The sequence below is a fragment of the Natator depressus genome, chromosome 2, assembly GCF_965152275.1.
Source record: "Natator depressus isolate rNatDep1 chromosome 2, rNatDep2.hap1, whole genome shotgun sequence".
In the NCBI taxonomy this organism is placed as follows: Eukaryota; Metazoa; Chordata; order Testudines; family Cheloniidae; genus Natator; species Natator depressus.
Window position 1 is genome coordinate 38,363,102 of NC_134235.1, and position 18,338 is coordinate 38,381,439.

The window sequence follows — 18,338 nt, forward strand, 5'->3', positions numbered from 1 at the left end:
TAAAACATTTAAATATTTATGCACCATATTTTATTTAGATGTATAACTGTGTCTGAGAGACTTTTTTATCCTAAGAGGAAACTAATCTTTCTGAAGGCCATGTTGCAGTAGTTGCCACACATATCTTAGATGAGGCTCTGGTTCTAAGACAGAAATATTCTGGGCTTAGCTGGGCTAACAAGGACTCTTGTATTTTTTCTATGTTTGTTTTTTATTAAATGCATTGTTCAAAATATGACAAAAGACAGAAATTGGAGCTACAAAGATCTTTGTTCACAGTGATATTTGAACCAGCTGTAAAGATTTAAATCACACTAGCTCTTGTTTTATGAATGTCCTTTTGCAACAAGCAAACCATGGAGTGCCCTTAAAAAAGAATTTTTTGATATAAAACAGATGTTTTATCTTTTTTTTACTTTGCTATTGTAGTGCCATTACAGGTAATTAATTCATAAGGAACATATTGGTCTTTAGGCAGATAAAGAAAATTATTTGCGTTCAGGGCTGTATTGAGGTGAGAGCATTATAGACCTTTGAAAGGTCACTGCAGAAGCAATGTTCTTTGCACCAGAACTGGTCTTGCCGAGTAATGCTGCATATACAGAATGTAATGTGACACTAGTACTGAACTGCAATAAGAATAAAAGCAGTAGCTGTTGGAAACAAAATGTCATACTACTAAGAATGAACTAGTCTTGCATCTCATACATCATTCACTTTTTAATATATTAACTGAATATTTTGTATTTCAGAGACTCACTGGGTTAGATTCTGATCACAGTTATACCAGTATAAATCACTGTCACTCCACTGAAGTTCAAGCAGTTAGTCTGGATTTACTCAAGTGTAATAGAGCAGAATGTGGTCCATTATCTCCTAATTTTCACGGCTGTGTTTGAATTAATGTTCAATACTAGAAAGACTTCTACTGTAAGTGTTTTACATCTTTGTCTATTGTTAATAAATTTAGTTAGCAACAACTTTGATTTAAGTGACTCCAAATAGCCAGAATGTAACCTCTTTCATGCTACCATATTTGCATACCTGTTGCCACGCTTGAAATGCTGTATTCAGAGAATGAACTGCATGCTGCCCAAAGTTTACGAATATAGGGTCCACCATCACAGTGCAGTCCAGCAACTTTTCTGTTGCACTGCTAGAAATGGCAATCTGCCCACAGATTTTGAAAGGCTTCACGATATTCTGCATAGTAACATTTCGGCACTCCAAAAGTTTACAGTCAGCCCATGTAGAAAACTGGATCTCCTTGAAGACTGATTCATCACTCCACTGCCGAAGATATGTGTGGGGCTCTTTGAAGGAAACGATCATGTATTCCAGTTCAGATGGAACATTTTTATCAGACGTAAATGGCTGAAGGAACCTTGGTGGTGCTGTTAAATTAAAAAATGGATAAAATTAAAATAGCTCTGTCTTTCCCTTTTTGCCTGTTAAATCCAATGTTAGGCACCATTCCTGCAGTTTTGTGGAGTGCAGGAAGATTCCTGTACCAGCACACTACACAATGCAGAATTGGGGCCTTACATTGTAAACTTATTTGGAGTAGGGACCATATTGTTGTCAGTTCTGTGTGTGTAGGGATAGTATGCATGTAACATGCCATACACATTTATGAGCCAGTATAAATAATGAATATCAGTAACAGTCATACTTGTTGAACTGCCATTCTGCAGATTAACAGGTTTTATAATGAAATTTCTATCCTTGCTCTGATTAGCAGAGTATTCAAAAACCACAAGTGTACCCTCCCTTTCATAAGCAACATAATCACTCAAAAACTTAAAACAAACCAAAACATAATCTTGAAACTCCAAGATTGAGAAATATATAACAAGGGTTTCATGTGGTTCATTAAAGGCTTGATCCTGGCCCAGATTCAGCGAAGCACCTAAACACTTGTCTAATATTAAGCATGTGAGTAAACATGTTGAATTTGTTATGATTTATGTCACCAGCACTATTCACATACTCAAAATTAGCATACGCTTAAATGCTTTGCTGCACTGGAACCAAAATGCTCAGCCTTTTGCACAATCAAGCCCTATTATCTTTCAAAAATGTTCAGAAATGTAATGGATTCAGCAAGTTTTGTACTCTATTTGTACAGCACCTAGCACAATAGACCCCAATACTGACTGGGACTTTTAGGTGCAATAAAGGTAACAGCATCAGCATAAACTCAATTGTTGCTGAAAAATGAAACAGCTGTGTTTGATTTTAATCTGATTGTTGCTTTTTCCATTATGTGTAATTCCACAGCTCCAGCAACTGGAATTGGAGTATAATAGCTCAAAAGTTTAAGTACTGTACAGGGCTAGCTGGTGTACAATTAACTTACTAGATTATACTAGCATTAATGTTAGTAAAATTTGATAATGGATATATTTTAATTTTGCAGAAAAATCCAGAACTACTAATGAAAAAAGCAGTTCCTTTAAAAGGTATGTTAGGTATTTGTTCATATTCCAAGGAAAGCATTGTTAGCATTTGAAATCAGACACTCTAAAGATCTCTTGGAATGTATTTGACTTTAATGCAATGATAGAGAGCACTGAACAAAAACAGATTAATCTTTCTAAAAATGATCATAATTGGAATAACAATTATATCTGCAGTTCCTTTACCAAGGAATCCTTACTAAAGAGGTTGCAACATTGTCAAATATTTCAACAATAATGTAAATATGTTGGACAGTTTAAAAGTTGAATTGGTTCTATAAGTTGGCTCGAGAGTGAACTGGAACCTGCTATCACTAGTCAGGGCTAAGAAAACTGAACTGCTTCTACATACAATCACTCAATCCCAAGAGACAAAGTGAAGCTGATCAGTCAGTCACACTACTTTTGGAATGTACTCTATCAGTCGACACAGAACAAGAAGTTGTGAGTTTGCACTGAAGTGTTTACCAATGGCCTTTCCTAGTAGTGATTTTTCATACTGTTTGCTGCCTGAATAACAAACTGGGAATATAGATGGCAAAACGATAGTAAATCATAATTAAATATTTTCATTATTATGAGTTAAGAGGTACGAACCTATGCCCAGCTGATCAAGATGATGGCAGAGATGGAGTTCCAAATGAGCAAAATGGACTGAAACACCAAGTGAAGGCACAAACCAAGGAGTAAAACAGGAGTCAACCCTGGTACAGGCTGCTAATGCTGTAGGAGTCACAAGCTGATCGCATGCACTTTGTGAGCCAGCTTCACTTTCAGAGCTGTGGAAAATATATAATGAAGCAGTAGTTCAGAAATTCCAGGTCTTTATCACTTTATAACAGGATTTGAGCATTTGCTATGCTGTTTTTCTGACATAACCAAAATAACCATTTTATTTTATGTTTAACTGTTAATACTGGCCCAGGAGGGACAAGCAAGAACTCTGTGTAAGCTCGAAAGCTTGTCTCTCTCACCTACAGAAGTTGGTTCAACAAAAGATATTACCTCACTCCCGTGGTCTCTCTAGTATCCTGGGACTGACATGGCTAAAACAACACTGCATACAGTGCTGGCATACAATTTGTTTTCAAGCTGAATTCGGTAGGCAATATTTCAATCAACGAACTTTGTTATTACAATAGAGTGCATTCAATTTACTTACTGAAATATGTGAACAAAAAAATGAAGAAATTAAACTTTTAGAAATTAGTGAAAAATGGCGATTATGTTTTAATGTTCGTTAAAATGTAGTGATCAACTGTGTTGACATTGCAAATGCCATAAGAAAGATTTGAAAACTCACTTTACCAAGACAAAAAAGGATTTTTTAAAAGAAAGTATTCCATAATTTATATACTGTAGCTATGTTTTCCACATTTGAATCCCTCCCTGCAAGCCTCTTTCTTATTATCCTCTGCCACTGTATAGTCAGCATTTTAGAAAAATATGTCTTAGACAAACCTCTGTACTGTTATAAGCTCAGCATGGAGCTGTATAACATCTATTATGAAACAGTAACTGAACAATTTAAAAATGCCATCGCAGTTGAATTCTCTCTTGCTAATGACAATTCCTGACACTGTGAATATTTCCAAGACTTATCCTGAAGTTCTCTTGAGAACAGCTAAAACTGCCTCGCAATCCTATAGGTTGCTAAGACATCATAGCAGTACAAATAAACTTTCTAATTTAAGCCAAATACATCATTAATGCGCCTCACTCCCACTACCTTAGCTATTTTGCAATTTTAGAGTTCTGGGGTTAAAAATCCCAGGTTTTGTTTGAGTTTTTGTCCACAGTTAAATACTGGTTTTGTGTTCAATTTTAACCAAATATTAAATATATTATGCGAGCCTAAATTTAGTAAATAATGAAGACCTATAAAATTTGGAGCAGATTTGGATTAAAAATTCCAAAAATGTAACCAACATGCTTTGTAAATTGAGGGCGAAATTTTCACCCTTCAATTTATATTCAGTTTCCACATGTGAATCTGCAAAATTATGCATAAATATATATGTGCCCATAATTTTCAGGTGCAAACACCTGTGCATCCACTTTAATTTCCTAATGTTTATGTCACACACATAGTAAATAACTAGCATGATATTTATCTTCAAAGAGCTTAAAGTAAACTTTAGGCTTGTGGACATGATGAACTTTTGGGATTCTGCGATTCATGAAAATGTTAGACTAACAGGTGCCATATATGTTTAACAATAAACAATTCAAGATGTGTTCATTATCAAAGGAAAAATACAGGATGTGATGCACAGAGATAGTGAGGGAGGAGAGAGAGAGATCTGCTACTGGATTTATAGAGAGACAAGGTGGATAAGGTAACATCTTTTATTGGACCAACTTCTGTTGGTGAGAGAGACAAGCTTTTGAGCTACACAGAGCTCTGCCTCAGGTTTGGAAGCCCAGCTCTCTGTAACTCAAAAGCCAGTCTCTCTCACCTACAGAAGTTGGTCCAATAAAAGATATTACCTCATCCACCTTGTCTTTCGAATATCCTGAACCTGACACAGCTACAACATCACTGCATACTAGATTTATAGTTGATTTCCTATGCTTCCTTTTCCCTCTTCCACTTGTCCCTTATTACTTTGAAAATGGCCAAAGTCATAGGCCATCCATCATTGCCACTTCCACTGCCTATATTTCTAATTCTCTCTACAGTACAGCTGATCTCTGCCATGCCAATTCTTTGAGATAGCTTGGGCTAATGGATAGGGAATTGGACTGGGAGATCTATGTTCTAATCTTGGGTCTGCCATGCAAACACAATGCCTCCATATCCGCATATGTAAGACAGAAACAATTAGACTTTACTCTCCTTTGTAAAGTATTTGGAAATATACAGATGAAAAACATTATGCAAGAACTAATTATAAGAACTAGTTAATACTTAGTACTGCCATGAGTGCAGGGGACTGGACTAGATGACCTCTCAATGTCCCTTCCAGTCCTATGTTTATTATAGTAGTCTCAAGGAGGGATTGGCAAAGCTTAAAAAATAACCAATCCCGATAACCACCCGAAATTCAAAGGGTTATCTGGATCATCAAGTGCTTTTCAGTATGCAAAACCGGTTAGTAATCTCAGAAGAACTGGCAATACTGTAAGAGCAACCTTTCCCATGATATTTCAGCACTTCCTGTTCCGTCTAGAGACAGAGACACAAAAAAAATGAAAAAGAGAAGTCAGGGGAAAGAAAGGTTAATCTAACTTTTTAGAACCTTAGCAAAGATTTAATTTTCGTTTTTTCTTTGAGTCATCTTTTAATTTATCCAAATCGATTAATTTATCCCTGTTCACAGTAACTTCCCAGAAATGCACTCTCCAAAGTAATTACTCACTGTCATAAAAACCAGAGCAAAGTAGTATGAAGCCGTTAAGAGTATCTCAGATTTTCTTTAAACTCAAACATTTTTCTTTTCAGAAACCATTGTACCAGACTCTCAGTTTTTCTTTCCTCATTTATTATTATGAGGATATTTTCATAAAAACCAAACTCCTTGTTTCTTCAGACTTAATATAACCTGCTTCTTACCTATTTTTATTTACAGAGTCCTAGTGTGCTAGGGCCTTTATTTCCCACCCCTAATCATAATAATGATTGTGGGGCAGCATGACATGGTTGATGTAGGAGGACATGTGTCAGAAGCGTCACACCTAGAAAGTAATTTAAGGCATTTATCCATACCTTACTGTGATCTCCTTGCTCTACAAACAATATACCAGGTAGGTATAATAGCTGGGCACTCAAAATGTCAGGCACTCAAAAAGATCTTTAAAGACTCTAAACTACTTTCATTTATTCATGTGGAGAAACCTTAGTATGAAAAACGACCACCATATCACTGGTTCCTGAACCAACTGCTGAGACCAACTCCAAGAGAAACCTGAAATAGCAAACTGCACCACTTACAAAATGCTTGATGCAATTAAGTCCAGTAATCTAGAGTTAAATAGAAAGCTTGAGTAGAACTACGTTTTTTCTGCAACAAAATGAGCATAAAATTGTTGCACATGTTAGTGAAGCTGAGTATCTTTCCTGGTAGGGGAGGAAGGGGAGAAACGGGAGAACAGAAGTAACATAGAACATAAGAACGGCCATACTGGGTCAGACCAAAGGTCCATCTAGCCCAGTATCCTGTCTTCCCACAATGGCCAATGCCGGTGCTTCAGAGGGAATGAACAGAACAGGTAATCATCAAGTGATCTGTCCCATGTCACCCATTCCCAGCTTCTGGCAAACAGAGGCTAGGGACACCATCCCTGCTCATTCTGGCTAATAGCCATTACTTGACCTATTCTCCATGAATTTATTTAGGGCTTTTTTTTTTTTTTTTAACACTGTTAGTGTCTTGGCCTTCACAACACAGAGGTTAATTTTAAGCTCCTTAAGGGGTCCTCATGCTATTCAAAGAAAATCAGTGTCCCCTGAAAATCATTTGAGGCAAAAGAAAATTAGGATTCTTTGTTTATTTCTTTCACATATAAAGAGTTTCTGGGGTACTTCATTTTCATAACTGTTTGGCCATGGCTGGGGAAATGATACTATTATGAATGAGAGAGTCCATTGTTCTTATTCCCAGAAACCACTTCCAAGGTCACTACTTCCCATATTGGCAAAAAGAAAAGGAGTACTTGTGGCACCTTAGAGACTAACCAATTTATTTGAGCATAAGCTTTCGTGAGCGTAACTTTTCTTTTTGCGAATACAGACTAACACGGCTGTTACTCTGAAACCTGCCTACTTCCCATATTGGTATTCAAAATAATAAGTACAATAAAGGAGTCAGCATTAAACAAATATCAATATTTGCTAACAGTTACTTCAGTGGCATCTGGAATACCACAATATCACCCCATTCAGAAAACAAAAAAACTGCAGTATTTCAGATACCATTTTGTGGTAACGCCACCAGTAAATATTTATTTTTAAAAGGAGACCACAGTACTTAGAACTAATTTAGAGCTTTTCCTATTCAAATAGCTTGATATACTGTGATTGCAATCAGATTCTTTGTCTGACCAGACTTCAGATTGACCTTCAACATTGCTTTAGTCTTAAGTGCAAGCAACGAGAATTTGAGCCCTGAATTTTCATTCTACTGCCCAATATATGTCATATACAGTCTGGTAATAAAACAGAATTATTTGATAGTCCAGAAAGACTCCTTCTGTTGAGGCCTGTTGAAGCAAAAGCAGGTGTTTTAACTTTGCAGAAGTATATTAAATAAGCCCCTGATTGTAATAACAAACAATTTGGATTCACAAACATATGATAGTGGGCAAGATTCTCTGGCTTGCTCCAAAGGCACAAAGGTAGCAGAGACTGTCTGCAACTTCCCTGCTAGTAATAAAAAACACAGTTAGCTTATACAGCTCCCAGTATGGCATGGTATATTGAGGTGTGATTGTACTGGAAAACAGAGCAACAGAAACAGAGAAACTATAAGTACAAACAAAATTGAATCTAATATTGTAGAATGATTTCCAAAGATTCACATGAAGTGTCAGAGTCTATAAAATGGACAACTTCTAAAATACAGATAAGATATATTCAAAACTTATAATTTCACATCTTACAAACCCAGAAATGCTCTGGCTAAATGTGTGATGACTGGGAACAATGACTAATCATGACCTGCATTATTCCTACTATTCCAACAGTGGAATTCTTTAAAGCAAAACTGCCATTTGTGACAAATTGTGACAAGGAAAAATATCCACCAGGAGAAGAAAGAGACCACTTAATTCATTTCATTTATGATCCAACTAATGGTTTGAACACAGGTCTCTAGAGGTCTAAGTCCACTACATCAAACTAGTTTGAATCTAACCCAAAACAATTAACTAGAAACACAATTGTGATTTCCCATATGAATTCTTTAAAAAGTAGATGTCAAAGGCATATTGCAACTTGTTTTATGATATCTTAGATATGTAAATGTTTCTGCTAAGGCATTTTCCATTTTTAAGAATACGATTTGTAATATGTCAATAATTATAGAAATGCTGTTATTCAGTACATAAAATATATACAACAGCCTTTAAAGCCTTTACTATGATAACCAGTATGAATAGAAATTTATGGAGCCCCCTGCCCCCCAGTCTTTTTCTACTTAGGCCTAGTACAATATCTTGAAGTTTCTGTAATGAGAGCTTTCCATCCCTGCCCCATGAAACCTTCACCTACAAAGGTAATTTATTCTTGGGTAAGAACATAATTCTGCTCCTATACCCTCTTATTTTAGGACTGCTCATGAACTGCAATTGACAATTATCCCATATTACGTGGGGGTGTTTCTGCTGTGGACTATCTACTAAAGACTTTAAAGACCACTACAATTATTTCACACAGGACTTCAAACTGGATTTGAACAATGAACGGCCCTACAAGTGAAATAACAGTTATTTATAAATTAAGCCACCGAGCCCCTAGATTATCCATTTCTGTATTATTAATCACTCCCTAATCAATTTTGCAAATAGTGAGTATGCCATGGATTTTGGACAATACCATCTTTGGATAGCATAATAGCCATCACGGCCAACATTACCACAGCCTGTCATCTACTACTCATTATGTCAGCTAAATCCATATCTTCCCACAAAACCTGCAGTTTTCTTGTCACCAAATAAGATGACACACATAAGTTTCACCCTTTATTTCCATGTTAGGAATCAATAATAAAGTACTTAAAACACAAGGGATTAGCCCTTTAGTACTAGTTATTATCATATCAGAGAGGTCACAACAAAAACCTGTAGGTTTTTTGGGTATTTTTTGGTTTGTTTTTTTTAAAGAAAGTTATTGGTAGTGAGCGCTAGCTGCCTGTACCTGGCACCAATGTGGGAGGCTGATCCAAAATATAAAAATCAAATACAGAAAATAAACTCCAGCCAAGTTAAGGATTTTATAGGACTAATTCCTTTTTGTAGGACAATTCTATATTAGATGTTTTAAAAATTAATCAACTGATTAATCATGTGTTTAAAATAAAATATCAAATGCTATGTAAATATGAAGTAATAATTCTAAACAACATATCTGCACACAGATGTGATTTTTGGTACTTATATCTATTTTTCTTTTTTAATTATGGAGTTGAGAGTCGAGTGATACAGGTATCTAGGTGTAGGTTCTCTCACTTTTCACCCCATCAGTTCTGATTGGGATGTATAATAAAGAAGGCCAGTGAAGCAGTTCCAGATACTATTTGCTCTAAATGGAGATCTTAGAGTGTCCACCATCAGGCATTCATTTTGTTTCTCTTTACTTTCCATATTACTTTGTCCCTGCTTCCTCATAAGAGCTAGAAATGAATCTAAGGAAGACTATAATTTGCACTGGTTTATACTTCCTTCTGGTCCCTTTAGAGTCTCAAACATGCTCCTGAATCTAGATCTCCTGGTGTGAGCTAATATCTAAAAAAGGCTTTTTTTACTTTTCCTATGCCCACAAAATTTTATGGAAAGTAGCTGGATGAATGCAATGAAAGTTATCATGGTAGATTAAAAGTTTCATGTCACTGTACCATTACAGTTATATTTATTTAATACAGTGGTTCTTGACATTTTCCATATTATGACCCCATGTTATAACAGAAAAACTTGCCCCAGTCTAGCTATAAAGAAAGGGAAGCTGGTCATCACTCCATGTTGGACTTATGACCATCCCCACAGGTGCTGCAACCAGAGGTTGAAAACCACAGATTAATATATTTTGCATGTGTGAATTTGTGTTGTGCTATGAAATGTTTCTTATGCTCATCACCGTTTGCTGGGTTAAGTTGGTTTACTCTATTAGCTTTTAAAGTTATTTGCATTTCATTTAAACACTAGTGTTGTTCCTAATGGTTGTTGCTTACAAAACTTTTTGATAGAACTCTCTGTGTGAAATATTAGCTACAACGATAAATTCCATTTGAGTAGAAAACAATAGCTGTGACTGCAATGTCAAATGCTTTGATGAAAAAAATCTACTGAATTTCACTAGTTTTATTTCCAATTCCCACAGAGTTCACATTTCTATGGTGCTAAGTTGACCACAAAGGTAATTTTGCAAAGGTCCCACATTCAGAGGAATTAACCTTGTCTAAAACACTTAACTTCTCAATGATGAAAATGCATTCCTTCACAATTAACATCAAGAAATCATTTCCAACCTGATATTATTAATGGAAACCAGATGTTTAATTTTTTATTGATTTTGTTCCTGACTCCCCCTGAATTCTATGGGTTCACACACACACACACACACACACACACACACACACGGCAGTAACAACCAACACACAGTTGCAGTAGGCAATCTCCCAATCCATCCAGTAGAATTTACTAAAAGGACAGGAAGGAAAGCAGTTTGACATCACTTGCATTGTTATTTCTGAATATCAGAAATTAGTGCATCCCTAATAGTTTTTTCAAACTCTGTAAGGTAATCAAAAACTCAACAAAATCCAAACTTTGACTCTCAGTGCACTTCTTTAACAGTTAACCACTTACGAAGATTCCAGATGTGAAGAAATGAAAACATTTACCTTCTGAAATAATAAGTGTTTCTGAAATCTCCTGATGGTAAATTTCCATTTGTTAGCATAGTAAGAACACAGTGTAATTGATACATAATGACCATAAAGCATCACTAGGATTATAATTAACATTATTGAGATATGCACTCACAACTGAATTGTGCCTTTCAGGTTCTGTCTCACACAGGGCTGGATTAAGGCAGGGGCTTTAGGGGCTGAAGCAGGGGCTTTAGGGGCTGCAGTCCAGGGCCCCAGCTCAAGGGGGGCCTCGCAAAAATAAATCATAGGCAGTGATCAACTCCAGGCCGCGAAAAGTTCCGCGGTGGAGCAGGGTGCTCAGGCAGGCTGCCTGCATGCCGTGGCCCCATGCCACTCCCGGAAGCGCCAGCTGCTAGCACGTCTCTGTGGCACCTGGCAGGGGCGGGGAGGTGGCTCCGTGTGCTGCCCCCGCCTCCAGCACTGTCCTTGTAGCTCCCATTGGACTGTTCCCAGCCAGTGGGAGCTACAGGGGTGGCACTTGCGGGCACGGGCAGCTCATGGAGTCACGCTATCCCCCCACCTCTCAGGGGCTGCAGAGATGTGCTAGCAGCCAGCCGCTTCCGAGAGCAGTGTGGGGTCATGGCATGCAGCAGCCAAGAGCCGCCTGTGGTAAGCGCCTCCCAGAACCTGCACCTCGCACCCCCTCCTCCACCTCAACCCCCTGCCCCAGATCAGAATCCCCCTCTTGTACCCAAACTCCCTCCCAGACCCTGCACCCCCTGCTGCACCCAATCCCCTGCCCCAGCCCCCTCCTGGAAAAAGACTTGTATACAGGGGCCCCACAAAATCTAAAAGCCCCGGGCCCACAGGAGAGTTAAGCTAGCCCTGGGCTCACACCAAGGGCAGTGCAAAGATGCACAACTCTGGTGGTAGCTCCCAGGTGCACAGGGGAAGCATGTCTCCTACTACACCACTCAATGAGTTGTGGCACATCATCCGCTCCTTAACGAGTCAGTTTTGCTGCCTGGTGCAGGTGGGTGGGGATTGGCCCTGGCCTGACAGCCTCCTTCCCCTTTTTAATGATCCTTGTGCTCAGAAAGTCCAAGGCTTGCAAGGTTGACAGTTAACTCATGAATCTGCAGGAAGAGAAGGTTTCTTCTTTTCCTACTCCATGGACTTGTGTGAGGGTCAATCACAATCTGAAGATCAGCTAGAAGCAATTACTCCTAGTATAGATGAAAGAACATCAGTTTCACCAAGTTTCTTGAACCAGCTTTCTCCAGGGAATAGTATAGCTTTCCCTTGTTTTAAGATTACCTTTGGTCATCAGCTCCATTCTGACTGCTGTTCAGGACAATCCTCCAAAGGTCTGAGGCTACAAGCTCTTTCTGATCATTCACAAAGCTGATACTGGGCAGCTGTAGCTCACAAACTTTGCTTTCTGATAGACTGAATTCCCGGAATGCAATGAATGATTTCTGGAGCTCATCCCAGTACTCCAAGCTACAAGGAACCTGTGATAGTAAAGAAATCTCAGTTACTCCGTACTTCTATACAAGTACACAAAACAGGTACCTACAGTACATTTTATAATGACAAAATTAAACTAAAATAATTGCCAAATGACCAAGAGAATTTTAAATTCTTATTAGGTATCCTGTTCTATCTCCATATAGTTAAGTTATATTATTATCAGACCTTTCTATGAAGATGTTACTTAAAACATCCTCTTACGTACTGGGAAAAGAAATAGTTATTTACACTGTAATGCATATGCATGACAAAGTCAATACAAAAAATCCCAGATTCATATTAGGTAGTCAAAAGATCCATTGGATTTGATGATAGCATAGAGTACTCTACTCCTCCATCAGTCTATCTGTATACATCTGTTGTCTCTTGTCTTATGCTTATATTGTAAGCTCCATGGGGCAGGGCCAACTTTTTGTTCTGTGTTTGTATGGTGCCTAGCACACTGGGGTCCTTGTCCATAATTAGAGCGCTACAGCAGTACAAATGATTAATAAATAATAATCCCCACAAAACTCTGCCTAACTGTATTTGAATTAGCATCTTTAAAGCATTTAATATAGTGTTAAAATATACACATTAAATTAGTGAAACTATAAAGGGGAAAGTACTTTGGGCATCTGCTACAGATCACTATGACTAGAGGAGAGAGACAATTTTAAAAAATCCTGAACCAACTCTGAAAGTACTTGAAAAAACAGAACAGCTTCTCTTATGGAATGTGCTAACTGTCCAGATATCTTTGTGGTCACAAAGAAAGCCATACAGTGGACCTGATTCAGCAAGTTACCTAAACATGTACCTAATTTTAAGTATATGATTAGACCAATCATTGTGAATGGAATGACTCATATGCTTAATGTTAGGCATGTGGTTAAATACCTTGCTGAATTGGGGAGAATGTCATCAAAGACATTTCTCAAGTATGTAGAAAACAAATTTATAATATCGAAAGCAAGAGATTCTAAAAACAGAAGAAACTAATGGTCTTTTTTTAGGTTATTCTTCATAATTGAAAGTTTCTTCTTCAATAGGGGCTGAAAAACAGTGTGTGTGTGTGGGGGAAATAAACATGGGGAAATAGTTTTGCTTTGTGTAATGATGCATCCAATCCCAGTCTTTATTCAAGCCTAATGTAATGGTGTCCAGTTTGCAAATTAATTCCAATTCAGCAGTCTCTTGTTGGAGTCTGTTTTTGAAGTTTTTTTGTATAACTGCTGAATTGGAATTAATTTGCAAACTGGACACCATTACATTAGGCTTGAATAAAGACTGGGAGTGGATGTGTCATTACACAAAGTAAAACTATTTCCCCATGTTTATTCCCCACCCCCACCCCCCACTGTTCCTCACATGTTCTTGTCAACTGCTGGAAATGGACCACCTTGATTATCACTACAAAAGGTCCCGTCCCCCCATCCCTCCCGCTGGTAATAGCTCACCTTACCTGATCACTCTCGTTACAGTGTGTATAGTAACACTCATTGTTTCATGTTCTCTGTGTATATAAAATCTCCCCCCTGTATTTTCCACTGCATGCATCCAATGAAGTGAGCTGTAGCTCACGAAAGCTTATGCTAAAATAAATTTGTTAGTCTCTAAGGTGCCACAAGTACTCCAGTTCCTTTTTAGGCTCGATTGTGATCTGAAATAGTGTGCTTATTTTTCGGTCCCCATTAACAGAAACATATAGAAACTGGAGAGAATTCAGGGGAAGCCACAAAAATGACCAAAGGAATAGGATATCTGAATAATGAGGAAAAACATACTGTATACTGATGAGTATAAAATGAGAAAAAAACAGTTTTAACATTTGAAAAGCGACTCATTTGTATGCACAGTATTTTTTCCCTAACTTTATTTTAATATGTACCGTACATAAGAAATGTAGTGTAGACAGATATATTAGGTTTCAAGATATCATTTATAGGTTATAAACTAAAAGGTCAAATATGCAGTTTGTGTGATCTCCCTAAACTAACTACAGCTCATATGCGTTGGGACTGTCCCAAACTCTAAGCATATTGGGCTGAAGAATGCAAAAGACTTACTTGATTTAGAATCCTCTATTTCCTAAACATCTAGATTTATTCATTCTAGGGGGCTTATTGCTAATGCCTGATCTGGATAAATGTAAAGGATGATGGGTGCTCTGGGCAGCATTAGCTGCCAAAAACAATAGTTGTGAAAGACTGAAAATAGGCTATATCCCCAAAACTGAGTCATTGGCAGTGGGAATGAGTGAATTAGATGCACTAGAAAATGCCCCATGTGTAAAATTAAATATGGTTCTTTTATCTTGAAATGTTTGAGTAACACTCTAGTTACAATTCAAATAACTGTTACCTCTTAGAATGTGGCCACTGTGATTTCCTCTAGAAAACTAAGGTAAACACCACAGCTACAAGGCTAGCCACCAGACTCCATTATTAAACAACAAACACACACAAGAACCCGCAATTCTTTATCTAGGACCCCTGCTGACAAAACTTTCCTTTTTTTACCTAGTTATCAAAAAGGTCCATGGATGTGATCATGCTCATCATCAAAACTGAAAAAGAACACTGTGAGTATAGCTTACATCTCCCAATCTCACTTGTTACCTGGAGTGAAAAGATACTATTTGAGCACCCCTAGACTCAGAATCCCTAAACTCAACTTCGCAAGATGGCTGCTACATATTTCGGTACACAAATACCTTACACAGAAGAGGCAGCAGCCTCCCTCCATGTAGGGATACTGCAACGCAGAGAAATACATGCACTGAAAGCTTCAATCTCTCTTTTGGTGACCTTTGAGAAAGAGTTAAAGAAGGGAACAGCTGGGTTACAGACTAATGTGTTCAAGTGTTGCCCTCAGAGATGCAATTATGTCCTTTTATTTATGTACTGTTTCATTATTTTGTTTGAAAAAACGCTTCTAAAGATTAAATGTTCACTTCTTGAAGTGTTATCCCTCACATGGTGGGTGCTTCCCCTTGGAGATGAAATCACTCTTGTTCCAGAAACAACTACTGTACAACAAAATGCACACAGAAGACAGGAAGCATGTGTGTGTTTTATTATCTCCTAACAGGGCCACCTAAGTGAAAGAGAGGCGGAATACAAAACAATCTTGTACTTTGTGTCAGACGCCAACCCATGCTGCGATTTGAACCCAAGCTTCCTGCATGAATAACTGATTGCTCCATAATACGGCTATCCTGGTATAAGGATATTTTTCTGTTCTACAGCCAAGTGCCTTGAAAATACAACTTTCCCTTTAGGTGAACTGAAGAAGTAGCAGAAGAAAAATAAAAACTGTTGTCCGCAATACTATAGGAAGAACATTCTTGGCAATGTTACCCAGCAGTCTGTATTTTTAATTTTATTGTTAACAGTGATTTGCATCAAAATTGCAAAAGCAATGTTAGTTGAAAAGTGTATTACAGAGAAAGTGAATTCAAAAGAAAATTAAGGATAAACAGATATAAAAAAAATAAATGTGCCTATGTACATTGTTAATAAATAATCTAAACTGACCTCTAGAACAACTTTACAATTTCAGAACATTTCAATACACACCTGCCAGACGAGCTTCCTATGCAACTGAGTGTTGTGAACTCATAGTACAGAGCAAATTGCCTTCTAGGAGTTGGATAACATTTCTGACCTCCTTCTCAGGGGACTAAGATTATATCTCATCACTGTGGAAAATAACCTTTTCTGGCATTTCCATGTTCTGGAAATTCACTCCATTAGACTTTTGATGTGGATCCAAATAAAAAATGGAGGTGATTCAAAGTCAGATACAGCATAACAAAGTTTCAGCTGTTATATAATCCAATAAATTATAGCTGCACAAAGGAAATTATGTTATGCCTTTTTCAAATTTCTTCTGCATCTTTGTTATGTTGATTTTGTTACATTCACACTATTGTGCAATATCCTTAGACTTGGGGCACTGAAAATTCTTCCTCAACAGCACACGCTCAGTGCTTAACATATAGTGATAAGCATAGACTGCAATTGGAAAAACTTTAAGAAACTATACACTACCTTTTCTTCAGAGAGCTTTTGGATCCTGATTTGGATTGGGTTTAATAATGCCTGTTTGAAAGTTATTTCACAATTATTTAGTACAATTGTAAATATGCCCGTATGTGTGTGTTTTAATTTCAGGTTTTTCATCTGTAAAATGAGGATAATAATATTTACTCAGCTTTCCAAAGTACTTAGAAATCTTTGGCTAAAAGGGGAATATACTTTTTTTTTTTAATAAAGAATAGCATCTAGGACCTTCTATTTATGTTAAATCAAATATATTTACGGTAGTCTGCCACTGCTGTCAGTTATGTGGTATTTATTCTACTTACACATAAATCAGTACTACAGAATATAAAATAAACACCTAACTCTCAATTATAATGCAGAGATATCAAAGAAAAAATATCTTTTCTGAAAAAAAAAGTCTGTTTTTAAAAAAATACCTAAATGCCTTTTAGCTGAGTTTGGAAAAAAGCTTCTATACATCTTCAACTAATAGAAGCCATAAAAAACCCTTTGTAATATTGGAACCAGTTGAGAAACCACAAGTATTCAAATGCAGGAAATCATGATTTTATAACATTTTAATGTGATCTACTCTTGGGAAACAAAGTTAACCAAGCCCTATTTCTGTACAGGAAATATTCCACTGTACAGTTGTAATACATTGTGGTGAGGGGTACAGCTGCAAATTTTTCACCTGTAATGCCCCACTGGTATTGTGGCTTACTGCATTGCATCAAGATTGCCTTCCTGTCCGGAAAGCCCTCTAAGTACAAACAAGACTCTAAGCCCAGGTTTTATTTTCCCTTGGTATCAGAATATGGTAATTTAAGAGCCCTGAGAAATACTTTTTACCTTTTTAGAAGAAATATGTAGCATTCTCTTATTAAGGCCTATGTTTTGTGTTTTTTAAAACACAAGTGACCAACTTATCTTATCAATTTATCAAGCTACCAAGTTCAGAGCAAATGCAGGTGTGCATGATAGAAAGCAATCTGTCATAGACTGAGTTTTTTCTCATTAAAGAGAAATTAATCTAAACATACAAAATAGCTTTTGTTTAAAAAGAGACAGCAGAGCAGTACCAAGCTGTGAGAGGACTTCAGTAGGATCTTTAAAATATATATATATATATATATATATATACACACATACACACACTCTTAAGTAGAGAAACAGTTTCATATGTCATTCATCTTTACATTGAGTACACATGGGGTCACTTACACTTCCTACTGAAAAAGTAGCAAGAAACAGTACAGTGCTGTAGAATGTATTGGATTCTTTTTGTCTAGTTTCTCTATTGAACCTTGCAAATACTCAGAAACAAGTTATCAAAAAAGCTCTTGGTATATAACCACATCTATCCATTATAGTGTTTTTCAAATTGTTCTATCTTTTCTGCTACAGTAAAAATAGTCCATATTTATATAGTGATTTTCATCTTGAAGGATCCAAAGCACTTCACAAATAATATGTATATAGCACCACTGAAATGCAGCCACCTCTGGGAGTGCAGCCAGCAGCTTACTAGTGCATAGTATATATTGCACAATAGTGGACCGATGAGATATTTGGCCAAGGATACATGAACAAACCCCTACTCTAACAAAAAGTGGCATGTCTTCAGCATCCAGTTGTAGTAGAGAAAACTTCAGTTTCTAAAGTTTCATAAATCAGAGATATGAAGTCTGAAAAGGACAGAACTCAACCAGAGTATAAAAGTGTCATTAAAATACTCCAATGGTTTTGTCAGTCTTCTGATATCAGGCAGTCTTCACTGGCTCAAGGGA

General features: G+C 37.1%; 1 protein-coding gene across 1 annotated transcript in view; it reads right to left on the reverse strand.

Annotated features, from left to right (window-relative positions):
- Positions 1–18,338, reverse strand: part of VPS13B (vacuolar protein sorting 13 homolog B) — a 913,989-nt gene that overhangs the window by 82,699 nt on the left and 812,952 nt on the right. Inside the window, exons 40-42 of the mRNA XM_074944046.1 lie at positions 12,305–12,501; positions 3,057–3,238; positions 1,045–1,394 (exon numbers count right to left, since the gene is read on the reverse strand). Coding sequence (XP_074800147.1) covers positions 1,045–1,394; positions 3,057–3,238; positions 12,305–12,501 — 729 coding nt within the window. The remainder of the gene's footprint in view (positions 1–1,044; positions 1,395–3,056; positions 3,239–12,304; positions 12,502–18,338) is intronic.